Source organism: Anoplolepis gracilipes, chromosome 2, assembly GCF_047496725.1.
Source record: "Anoplolepis gracilipes chromosome 2, ASM4749672v1, whole genome shotgun sequence".
Taxonomy (NCBI): Eukaryota; Metazoa; Arthropoda; class Insecta; order Hymenoptera; family Formicidae; genus Anoplolepis; species Anoplolepis gracilipes.
In genome coordinates, this window is record NC_132971.1 from 8472799 (window position 1) to 8486799 (window position 14001).

Here is a 14001-nt window from a genome sequence, read left to right on the forward strand (position 1 = left end):
TCAGCGTGAAATCCTTGGAAGCTGAAGAAGTTAGTTACATGGGACTAATGGAACGCAGTAGGAGCTCCAGATAATGGACGATGCTATAACGTCGTAAATATAAGGTGCACTCCACTTATAAGGCCACCTAGTTTTATTTCTGAATTTCGCAACAGACTTACAGATCTTCTAATGGAAAACTTAAAACAAAATATAGAGAAAATATACAGAACCGCGGAAACTAATGTAACATACACACATAGATTTACGATACGCTCAAATTTGATTTCCTCCCAGCTATTACATCTACATATTTTATAATTATTAAACATGGAAAATATATAAATAAACTCAATATTATTGCAAATGAGATGCATTATCTTCATGAAACAAGCGACATTGATTATCTATTTACTAAAATTACTGCAGATCATTTATCAACATACAATCATTCTATCTCATCAATATTAGGGTAAATTCGGATAAGATGGCCATAGTTTTTTAAAATGCAAAAAACATACTTTTATTTTTGTTATTTTTTTAATAGTGTTTGGCATATTATCTTCACTGAATCTTAAATTACGTAATATTATCGAAATTAAAAGGAAAATATTTAATAGAAATTTTATATTATCAAAATAGTACAACATAAGCATTGGCCATCTTACCCAACTTTTAAGAAAAAGATGACCATAGTGACGAAAAGATGGCCATAATATTTATAAAAAAATAGTGAAAACAAAAATAAAAATTATAGGTCATATAATAATTTACACATCTTTATAATATGTCTAACGTCGATTACGATAGCTTAACTGTAATTTATTCGACGTTATAATAGTTTTTAGTGGACAAATGAAAAACTTTGCAAGTAGTCAAAAGTAAAAATATGATATAAGATTCACAATATCGTTATTTCGAATAATGTATGCACATAAACTACTGTAAACATCGATTATCTTTGATAATGACTAAAAAAGCGCACTATGTAGTGATTATTGAAAAAATTACAGCCTACGGCCATCATATCCTAGTTTACCCTATAAATATTATATTTTCTTTAATTATTATCGTATATACATATATATACTATAATCAATTTAACTAATATTTCTAAATATATTTAATATCGAAATTTTTAGTTAAATTTTATTTTATTAAAAAAAAAATTAAGCATTAAAATTGACATGTTGATTATCAATATTAAAACTTTCAAATCGAACTATCGCAAGCAATCTCTTAGAAAAAGGTTATTTCACGCTTTTTACCTATGACTGGTTATAAATTTTAAAGCCACGTAAACCATTTTACTTCTTTGACGAGAGTTCAATCTCTCGTTAACGCGTCTTTTTGCGAAACTACAGAAGGCCGGAAGAAGAAGAACCATGACGAAGACGTCTTCATCGGTAAAATTCAATCACCTTAAATCGAAGGCAAACGATCGTGAATTTCGAGAGCCCAGACTGGCAGCTCGCGATTTAATCGCGTAACAGTTTGCCCGACTTTTCTTTCTCCAAAAATAGATTTCCGACGTGTCGATTCTCTCTCGTTCCACTTCCACCACCACTTTTACCGGGGATACCCTGCCACCGTTTTCCACTAACGGCGGGGAATTTATGGAGTTTCGAGCGCGACCGAGAGCCGCAGTTTTCTGGTCGTGATAAATGCATCCGCTATTGTGAAATGTATATACACGCGCCGCTCGCACGAGTCTGTGCGGCTGTACTTTCAATTTTGAATTGGCCGAAATACGACGAGATTTGGCGGCCGACGGCTCCCAGTGGTCCCTGCATGCAAACGACTGCCGCGAGTATTCGTGCAATTTCGGTCTACTGCACAAACAATGTCTCCCGTAACGCGCGACTAAACGTAATTCATCGTGCGCAGATTTCTCTCGCATCATTTGCAGTTTTCAATAAAATCACATGCGACAAATTAATGGATCAATTTGAAGAACAACAATTTTTTGTGATAATTAATGAAAGAAATATATTAATTATTGATAGTGTTTAAATCACAACACACACACACACACACACACGTAAAAAATATCTATTATAATTATATAATAATTATAATAATTATATACATATATATGTTTTTTATATATAAGATATATATACATATATATAACAATCTAATATATAATTACATTATAGACATATGCACATATATAAAATTATTATAGCATTATAATAAATTTATATAGAATTCCAGATGTCTACTCAAATCTAGTAAAAAAATTCCCTGATTTTCCAAATATTTTTCCAGATAAGTAAAGAGAATATTTTCAAAATTTTTTTAATACACTTTTCTCTACAAAAATTTTTTATTACATTTTCTAATGTTTTTTATTCATACGAAGGAAAAATACAAAGGTCCGTATTCTGAGCTCACATTTATTGTTAAATGTGCCTTTTAATGTATACAAACACATGTATAAAAACACTTTTTTAAAGGCACATTTAGCGATAAATATGAGCTCAGAATACAAGCCAAAGCCTCTTAAGTTTAAAGTGCTATATTTATAAATGTAATAAAAAACTGAATAGCTTAAATAAGATAAGCAACTTTTATTTATATACAATTTTCATTTCTTTATTAAAAACTACAATGAATATGTACTTCAGTAAAAACTAAAAGACTCACAAATTAAAATTACGGGAAAACATGTAGAGCCAAGCGCCAAATGAAGGGGCGCAAATAAAAACGTTTTGTAGTAAAACAAGCAAACTTTATTTTCAAACGTTTCGATCATCTTCAGTGATAAAAAGAATTTTTTTAAAGTATTACAAAGGCGCCTATGCTTTCGCAATTACCTATATAATAATTAATTATATAATTGCGAAAGCATGGACGCCTTTTTAATACTCTAAAAAAATTCTTTTTATCACTAAAGATGATCCAAAAACGGATCAAAACGTCTGAAAAATAAAGTTTGCTTATTTTACTACAAAATGTTGTTTTTATTTGCAGCATCTTCTACTGCCTTTCATGTTTTTCCGTAATATGTACTTCATATTCAACATTATATTAAGATTGATAGACATTGAATATATAAACAAAACAAAAAATGTGTATATTATAATATTTTAAACGCATAATCTCACAAATTAAACAAATAGTTCTGACCATTAAATCAAAAAAATTGCTTAGGACAAACTGAGACGCCAAGTTCATGCTTCGTCTCACTTTGATTGCTGATAATTTTTTAAGTATTTCTTGCCAAAATTTAAGCATTTGAGAGTTTCATAATAATTCTACAAAAAGTTCTATACGTAAAAATTATTAAAATATTAATTAAAGAAATTAAATTGTCAAATTAAACGCTGGTCGTGTTTCGATAGTTCTACTTTAATAAGATTTCGTGTCAATCTACCACTTTTAATTTCTAGAAAGAATTTTATGTGTAAAAACTATTAGAATATATTTATTATACAAATTAGATTAACCGAGACGGTAAATGTATATCAAGATGAGACGCTGATCATATTTCGATTCTATCGACTTTAAATGAGATGTCGTGTTATTTTTTGTGTCTGTAATCACTTATATTTATTGAACAGAATTCTAAAAAAATTATTAAAATATTTATTAAATAAATTAGATTAAGACGTCGATATAACACAAAATCTTATTTGTGTTCAGCATCTCAGACGATCTAATTTGTATAATTTATTCTAATAATTTTACGCATAAAACTTTTTGTCAAACTATTGCAAGACCCTTAAAAATCTGATAAAAATGCTAAAAAAATAGTCGAAGGACAAAGTGAGTAGTGTGAACCTGGCGTCTGAGCTTGTCCTGATTTTTTCCTAAACCATTCTTTTAATAGCCGGCACTATTTATTTAATCTTTTATCAAGAATTCTAGAACAATTAAAATAAAGCCAAAATTTTCAATAATTAATAAATTTCTACGAAGTGAGACTGATTGTAAACTTCACACATACACATCTAAATGGAATTGCATGTAATATGCGATAAAAAAAATTCGCAACAAAAAAAATTAATTCCGCGAATAATAAATAATAAATTATCTGATTATCTGATTATCTGATTATCTGATGTCACAAAGTCCGATGTCATCTCAGACCTGTTCATTTTCTCCTAGTTATTCATTGATGCGTGTTCAAAAGCACTCACAAAACACTCGCGCGACATTTTGCACGATACTTTCGATTTCGATACATATTACGTTTATTGATACATGAAATTTATGTCGGACCGGTATCTTCCCGCTTATATATTACTGCACGAACGGTAACAAAATCCCTGCGTACAGCGCGTTATATAGAAAAAGTTCAGTGTATACTTTTTTACAAATTAATAGATATGTATAATATGTATGAAACAAATGTCCGGCTTTGAATTCGGCACTCCCTACACTCGTTCGCGCACAATGTTCACTTTCCTTCCTTCTACAATCCGAATCATCGTTTCCGACGAATTCGTGATTATTAAACATATCTTGATACTCATAAGAACCCGTCGACACTCGGAAATTATTTCTCGAAATGTTACAGAACTTGCGACGTTCGTCGGTCAAACAAATGGCGGCCGAAGTACGCGCGAAAGTAACGACGTAGGTAAATGCAAAAAAAGGAATATGACGGCAAAGTTGCAGGATCAAATGATCTCGAAAATCGCGAAACACCAATTGCGACAAATGAGTAGAACAAGTATGTCTCAAAATTATGTTTCGTTCCTAAATCTCGATCCACTCTCGATTTACGTTTGTACATACACGACGTTTACTTAAAATTGACAAAAACAACGACGTAATCCGATTCAACTCGAGTCTGCGGACACTCTGCGATTGTGCTACTGTGCCATGTACGAAGCAGAACTGACACCAGTAACAGTGATGTGGAGGATATGGCCTGTTATTACTGCGACTGTATTGCTTAGCAACTGTTAACCAATTTCCGGAATAGTCCGCGATGTTTTTTCCCTAAACCGTAATACGCTTCGTACTGCACGTGCTCATTTCTCTGTATTCTGTACCTCGCGACGAAATAATATAACAGTAATTTTTCTCCACAAAGAGAAAATATTTCAATAAAAATTAGAATATATAATACTAACACATATATATATATATATATATATATATATATATATATATATACTATATAGGTATACAAGAAATCACGAGCGATATTTTTACTCAATAATATATACAAATATTATATACGCGAGTATTATGTTTTACGGAATATTGCAATTATTCAAATATTTTGATGCACAAATACATCATCGTTAAACAATAAAATAAATACATAATTTATCATCTTTATAGTATGTACAACAAAAAATATGTATATGTATATTTATAATAATCTATTATAATTCTATATTATATATATATATATGAAGAGAAAAAGAGAGAGAGAGATAATAATTATAGTATTATAGAAATTGTTATGTTTTTCTCTTGAACTATATGATATAATAAGTTAATTAAATAAATAAGTTCAATATAACATATTTTCAAAGCTCTTTCAACGATTTCCAAAATATTAAATATTAATAAGCAATTAACTCTTTCTTATATCAAGTTTTTTACCTCAAATAATAATTTTTAAACTAATAGAATTTAAAAACAATTTTTATACACGCGCGCGCGTGCATTTACATTTTTTTATCGAAGAAAAATTTCTTTTATTTTACTTTTTGATTTTTTAAATCCTTTCACGTTTCAACGGTTTTTCATTAGGATATAAAATTGCATTATACAACGGGACAAAACCCTGTTTTCCATTATTGAAGTTCGTATTAACTCTCGCGTCTCTGAATGAATAAAATATTTCATCACGAGACACGATGACGTTCCTATGACACACGCAAATTTCCTGTTCATATTCGTGATTGTTTTTTTTCCGGTCGGTTATTTCAGTAGCATTTTCGCAGTATTGTGATTGCATCATTGCAGGAAAGAAAGATTTTATAGGAGCTATAAAAGACAATTTTTATGTCCCGCTGAGAAGTGGATTGCCAAGAAAACAAAATTTCAAGAGTTACTTTGCTGGCGGTGCCTATCGCGTTCCAATAAACTTTCTGTATCTAGTATTATGTTCTCTATAACAACAAAGTTAAATATATGTATTTTTCTCTTCTTCTTATCCAAACATCTACTTTTGATAAAAAAATCTATTTTATATCTTTTCTTATCAATTCAATTTATCCTTAATAATTGCAATAAACTCTTAATTAATGAAACTAAAAACTCATTGGTAGATGTTGGAAGAGTAGAAATAAATGTGTGGATATTTATAAAGATTGATATGTTACGCGCCGATTAATCGATACTCGCGCAGAATATACATAACTTCATGACTTATGTTTAAATATTAAAAACGTACCGCCATATGTTTACGAAAATTTCCTTGATTGGCTATCATTCTTCATTCGTAGAGACATTCGTTTTTCCTGTCCTGCCTGAAGTTTTCAGAATGGACGTTATACTTTTGCACACTGCCGAGTTTTTTTCTCAGACGACACTGGCGGTTAGAAAGTTGGTCGGGAGATACTTCTTCATCGTGGAAGAACGTTGTTTTTCGGTCTCCCGTCGGAAAAGCAAACCGAAAAATGGTGATGAGAAAGAGAGCCGTAGGGCGGGACACTTTTTGGTCGCTGGCGAAGAATACGTGCATTTACGTCATGCGGTGGGAATAAAACTTCGATCTCGACGATCGTGTGGTCGCGCGCGCAAAAAACCATTGCGGCAACAATCACAACGAGACAAATTTTTCGTACTGTCACGAGACAAATTTCTATTCTCACGAGGATGTATTTAACCTATTCGGATCTGCGCTAAAAATCTCTCTCTCTCTCTCTCTCTCTCTCTCTCTCTTTCAAACATTATGTTTAATTTTATATTCTCTCAAGGAATTAAAAAAAAATATAATACAATATTGATAATTAATACGATAATTATCATGATTTTAAATTCAAGTTTTTCATTGATTTTACACTACATATGTAAAATACGCAAAAAAAAAATTATATAAAATGGATTAAAACTGTTAAACTGGAATATCTAATCTCTCCTTGAAAATTTAGGTTTTAATGAAAATTAATTGTAATTTATCAAAATAATAAAATTACGCAAACAAACCAAGGGGAAAACTACAGACTCGTTACAGTGTACCACCACCACTATCAAACGTAAATGCTATTCGTCTGGAAATTCAATCAGTTTAAACCAAATAGCAGATAGGTTCCGATGAATTTAAGTTAATGAAACGTTCCGACACTATCGGAAAATTTAATAGAGTGCATACAACCTCCTAAGGCTATTTTACAACTGGCGTTTGTTATAAACGCATTTATTTTTCGCTCAACGTTGCGGATTTATTATTAAAGTCGATTGCGGTAGTTGGCCGTTACAATCCCGATAATTGCTGATCGATTGCTCCAATTTCATTGGTTTCGTGGACTACCATAAACGTGATATTACATGCTCGCTCGATACTATAGTTTCCTCAAAATTTACACTTAACACAAAATTCAATACTACAATAACACTACAGATGATTTACACACACACACACACACACACACACACACATACACACACACACACATTGTATGTGTGTATATATATATATATATATATATATATATATACACATACAATTAATAATTTAAAAAATTATACTTAGAAATGTATCTCTGTAACTTACTAAAATTATATATTTTTAATCACAAGATTACAAAAATAAAAAATTTACTATCGCATTTGATAGCCATAAAAATTAAAAATGTGTGTGTGTACAGTAAAAAAATTAAATATATATTATTCTTCAATATAAAACTATATATAAAAATAATCTTCTTCCACTTTCTTGTTCCAGACATATATAAGAAAAAACTAACATTCCCCCAAAAAAACTTGCACTTTAAGTCCATGGAATCTCGGAACAGAAAATTACGGAAAATGGGAACTGCGGAAAATTCTGAGAGAGAGATAAAAGTATCCGAGAAGGATAGCCGACGTTTATCGGTCAGGTGTTGACTCGTCCGTCAAAAGCAAAAAAAAAAGCTCCGAATTCACTCTAACGAGAGCGGACCATGATACATTATTTAACCAGATGATGAATAGCGAACACTGAAGAGAGGGAAATATACTTTAGCCATGATGGAGGCCCACGTCGATCAAGCCGCAAACGCAACCGTAGAAAATCCAATCTTCATCGATGCACCAATCATTTTAACAGCAATCGTGCTCTGTCTCCTGATTCTCATCACTATCGTAGGTAAGTCTACTATATTCTATTCTATACTCTATTCTTCCTTTTTTGTTCGAATAATTTTTGTAAAAAAAGATATTGCTTATAATTTTCGACAATAAATATTTTAACAATTAAATCTTAATTAATATCAACCAAAATATTTTTATCTATTTCTTTAATTTATGTTTTTAATCGAATTTAATGCTTTAATTTTTAACTATGTTCGTAATTAAGCAGCTGCTATATTCTTATTAAAAAGGAAATCATAATATATTTACAAATATAATATAAACATATAAATATAATTTATAAATATAATATAAATATACAAATATAACTTATAAATGTAATATTTTCCAAAGTTGTACAAAAAGCAAAATCTATTTTTCAACACTGCTTAATATCCGTTACAAGAATTGGGAATAAGGAATTTCTTGTCATATAAATATTTAAAAGTGGTATAAATAAAATATCTATATCGTATATACAAATGTATTCATACCTACATTCAGTTGCTTGCGTTTGCTATTGAATATTGATACGCGAATCGATACGTTAAAATTGAGAAGCATAGCTCGTATTTCAAAAGTAATATATAGCCCCGTCTTTCTAGCGTTTTTACAAGCATGACTTCGTAAAAAGTTTACGGCACACATCACTTTAAGGTAAGGGAGAACCTTCAAGAATCCTTTCATATCCCAGAAACGAGCATCTTAAAGATTTTTTATAAACGCCGTTTCTTACACGCGATATTCACAACTGATTAACTCTGTAGCAACAAGCTTTCAAAACAAATGTAAAAAAAAATGAAAAAACGAAAACTGTAATTGAATAAATAATATACTGTTAGTGGTTTTTTCCTACTGTAAATATACATTACGCGTTACGCGATATTTTAACTTTATTTTTTTAATTCAATGAATGCCGACTCACTCTTCCAGCTAAAACACTCGCGTAACATGAGACAATATTTTCCGCTGAATACCGGTACGGATCATACTATAAAATCACGCAACTTTCAACGCACGTTATTTATTTTCCGATAATGCAAAAGGTCAGCTGAATGTTAAATATTTTACCAAAATTATGTGACACGAGAAAATGTAAGAGAGAATATATATAAAATCAAATGTACCTTCCTCTTTCACCCTACAAATTATATACTTTATAAATATAATATTATAAATAGATTTTCTCTATTTTTTAATCCATTTAATATGCGACAATTTAACCTTTTTAAATCTTTGAGAAAATAAATTATGCAATTGATGAAATATAATGTTTCATTTTATGAAAAATATATTTTTAATTTTTTTAATTTTGATATTATGTAAAAATTATTATGAGATAATGTGTTATGAGAGTTAAACAACTTTTTAATTGATTAACAGTTAATAGATGAATATCTTTGTCAAAGACTTCTGGATGAATAGATAATTTTGTCGTTGCCGCTAAATCGATGAATAAATCGGTTCAATTGAGCAGAAATCTAAAAAAGAGAATAAAAATCGACGTGCCTTGATTCAAAGATGATCGAGTCAATCATGTATGCTCCCATTTGAACGCGCTCCCGGCTGTAATTAATGAAAATTACCGACCCGAATTCGGCAGATTGTTCCTTTTTGCACACGCCAAACTTCCGGTCGAACAGTATCCGCGCGAAGCAATTGATTTCAACGCGTCGATTAATCCTTCTTTTTGTCGTAATTATATGCGGGCGACAAATAACTCCATCCTCGAGCGTCATCGGTCGCTGATGGTTAAAGAAGCGTCGTTTTCGCGAGAACGATCATCCGTAGATTGCATCCGCGTTCACGAGAACAATAGCAAAGATTGTTTTGGAGAACTGACACGTTTCCAGAATGTATAATATATCACGGAGCGGTGACGGTAATCGTAATATCCATCCGCGTGTTTTGTGTAAACAGAATTTTCCGCAGGCGAACTGACATTTCCGCTTCGCGACTTGTATCGAACTATGTACTGTTCCTTGTTGGCTCTCTTCCCATGAATAATGGCGCGCAAATTTTAATACCAAAACTTCTGATTAATCATTATCAATGCTGAAGACATTTTAATGTGAACATAATGCGTGATAAATGACACTTTCGCGAGCTTACTTGATAGTTGTCAAAGAATTGATCATCTACCGATAAATGATTAATAGTCGATTAATAAAATAAATAATTTCCACAATCTACGTTGTACAAGGTGTTCTAGAAATGGCAAAAAATGCACACACAGTCTTGTGAAATAATTTTCAAATAAATCACCGAAGAACGAAATAAGCTTCAGCATCTAAATAATTAATAAAATCCTGTTGCTCGTTTAATCTAGTTTGTAATTTAAGAATTAAATGGCTAATTGTATTGCTCTTTCTCTCTTTTTCTTATGAAACTTATTTACCATTTAATTGTACCATTAACGCGTCGTTTATTTACAACACGATCTATATTGTATAAAATGTTCTGGAAATGGCAGGAAAAATGAACAAACAGAGTTTCTTGTGAACACAGCTTTCAAATAAATCACCGAAATAAGCTTCACAGTCTAAATAATTAATAAGATTCTGTTCCTCGTTTAATTATAATTTAAGAATTAAATGGCCAATTGTGGAGCTTACATTGCTCTCTTCCTTTTTCTCCTGAAACTTATTTACCATTTAATTGTTACCATTAACGCGTCGTTTATTTATGATACAATCGACGTAAAGCCCTGATTTTGCATTAGCAAAGCACCAGCCGTCCACCAGCTATTAAGTCTCGCGAAATAAATCCATGAACATCTCCCGACAGACCTGTATATCTCTCGGAAGAAAATATAGATAAAAGTTGTCGGAAAACAAGTAAGTTTATCGTTCCGCTATATAACGTTGTAGGTTGTAGGTGGATGGCGATGTAACCAAGAGGGATGCGAAAGAAATCCACCGGCAACTGTATACATTCACGTATCCGCATATATATATACGCACATACACGCTCCCTCAACGACTTGACAGGCTCGAAGCGCATTCCAATATTAGTATAGTTCACTGGCTAACTAACGGTTCGCTGAACATGACGTCAGCTACCGTGGATACTCCTGTTCTCTTTCTCTCTCTTTCTATCTCTCTCTTCTTTCCGGTGTAGGATAAAATTTTATAAACGCTTGGCAAGTCACAAAACCGTGAATATCGTTGCGCAAATGTAAATTAAATAATCCCCTCGTCGCATAATAATCGTCGCAAATCGAGTGAAACTCCTCCTCGAATGCAGCGCATTGCACCAAGCAGATTCATTTGTCTCTCTTCGGATTATAGACAGCTGGAACGCATGATTTCGCGTAAAGTTCACGTTCGCTATTAGCGCGCACGTGGAGGTAATCGACTATAATCAAGCAAATGTGCAAAATCAGAAGCGACAGTTATTTATGGAGATATTTAACGAAGAACGACGATTGATTTCGCTTTCTAATTTTTCAGATAATTTAAGAATTTAATTCAAAAAGATGAAAATGAAAAAAGAGAAAAAAAAGAATATTTTAGATATAAAGTAAGTTATATAATATCTATAATGTTTACTATAAATCAATAATAGTCATTGTATATGACTGGGAATTATATAATAGAATAATATTACTTATTAATTATATAATAGAATAATATTACTTTTTAAATAAAAATATTTATTTAACGTTGTAGGAATATTTATATATCAGTTGAAAATTCTATCACGTGTGTGTATATGTGTGTATAATGAACATTCTGTAATTCTTGTCAGGAATAAAATTATAAAGGTGATTCTAAGTCATGTAAAGTTATGCAAAGACAGAATTTTCAGCTGATATATAAATATTTATACAACGTTGTTATATAAAAATTGTTATTTGAAAAATTTAATATATATTATTAAATTTAACTTTAGAAAATAGAGATAATAAAAGATAGAATAATTTGATTTAATTTTAATTAAATTTTTTTATTTTTATTTTATTAATATATAGCATTAAACTTTCAAGAAAAAAATAGACACGAGTTTTTGAAATAACATTTCTTGTTAGACTGTATATACCTATATGATGTTGACAAGCGTCTCGTTCGTTCATAAAAAAAAATAGCAAGCCGATAGGTTAGATCGCCGACGCGAACTGAATGTGTTATCACCTCCTTCGATCTTATAAAGGTTAAACGATGCGATACGAACTCCTAACGTATCTTGCATGAAGACATAATCAGATATTTCTTAATACTTGTCACCTCGAGACTTGAGGTTGCATAATAAAATTAGAAAACGATATAGTCTCAAACTCTGCTGCAAAAATATTTAAAAACAATTATTTTAAAAATTACTATATTACTAAAAATATTAATTATTTTCTTATTGTGTCCGAGAATAAATTGTATCGTTTAATTTTAAGGCTGTCAGTATGACGTCAAAAGCGAGTGTAATACGCAATTCATTTATGCATCGTTGCTCTATATGCGAAAATAAATGAGTTTCCACGCACATGACAACAGTCGCGATTGATAAAGCGAACTTGTAACATTTGCCGACTACTACGGTTTTGGTTTGTTAATCAATAAACGGCCACATAATTCAATTCAAATCTATCCTATATATGATGCCGCAATGAAAACAAGTTACATGGCTACATAGTTATTGGATAACGAACCATAACCGCAGTTTTCGGCACATTTTGCAGGTCCGTTTTGCGTTTACCGCACATGTGGTTATATAGAGAAATTTATTTATCTTGACGTAACTGAAGAATAAATTATATATTATTTCCGCTTTGACGTCATAAAGTGAAAGAGCTAACGTAGGTGTTAAACTGTGCACTTGAGGATCATAAGAGAATCATACATGAACGTATGCCACGAAAGATAAATTTGAAGGACAGTATATGAAAGATAGATTTGCAATATCTAAGATAATACCTTATCTGCATCAGACATAATCTGAATCATACTATGAAAGAAGAATTATATTTATATAATGTAAAATTTATCATACTTTGCAAGAAAAATTATTTGTAAAGTGAAAATTATTATTTTACTTTTTTTACTTTACAAAAAACCAAAATCTGAAAATAATCTTTTCAGTTCAATCTTATTTATTTTAGTGAACAATTATTTTTTCATTTATGTCATGTTTCTTAGAAAAGCTCTCATTATTCATATAATAATAAATAACAAAAATAATTGCGTCCTAAAATAAATAAGTTTGAATTAAAAAGATTATTTTCGGATTTATATTTCGAATCTATTGTTGTAATTTCTTGTTACGTGCAGCTTTATTTTGTGATGCAATGAATTTTTCATATTACTCATGTATCTATTTTTTTTCTTGTATGTCGTACATCCATATTTTGTGAGGACGTTATTCGACTTTCGAACAAAATAATTAAAATTTTACAAAACGCTTAATATTGCTCTCTCTCTCTCTCTCTCTCTCTCTCTATTCTATAAATTTTTCTCTTATCTAAAAAAATTACGTCCATCTAAATCACGACATTACATTTCAGCTTTGAGATTCCCAAAAGTGCACTTGTAATAATGCATAGAAACTATCCCACGAGTAAAAATAATCGCCATTGCGATACAACCGTTCCATGCATAGCACAGTACATATTTTCGCTTTTCAATCCATTTGAGAATTAAATCTGATTAATGCCGATATTAAAATTTAACATGCTGAAACGTTTTCCAAAAATATTTCTGACTTTTAGAATAAACGGATATTAGTAATAATCAATTTGTTATAACACATAATCTTTTTAAATTAATTTAAGAATTAAAATTTTGTATA

The 14001-nt window shown here is 30.6% G+C and overlaps 1 protein-coding gene across 10 annotated transcripts in view; it reads left to right on the plus strand.

The window, feature by feature from the left end:
- Positions 1–14001, plus strand: part of 5-ht1 (serotonin receptor) — a 123098-nt gene that overhangs the window by 89468 nt on the left and 19629 nt on the right. For all 10 annotated transcript variants that reach the window (XM_072887307.1, XM_072887308.1, XM_072887301.1 and 7 more), the window contains one exon: positions 7838–8239. In XM_072887307.1, coding sequence (XP_072743408.1) covers positions 8119–8239 — 121 coding nt within the window. In that variant the 5' untranslated portion in view covers positions 7838–8118. The remainder of the gene's footprint in view (positions 1–7837; positions 8240–14001) is intronic.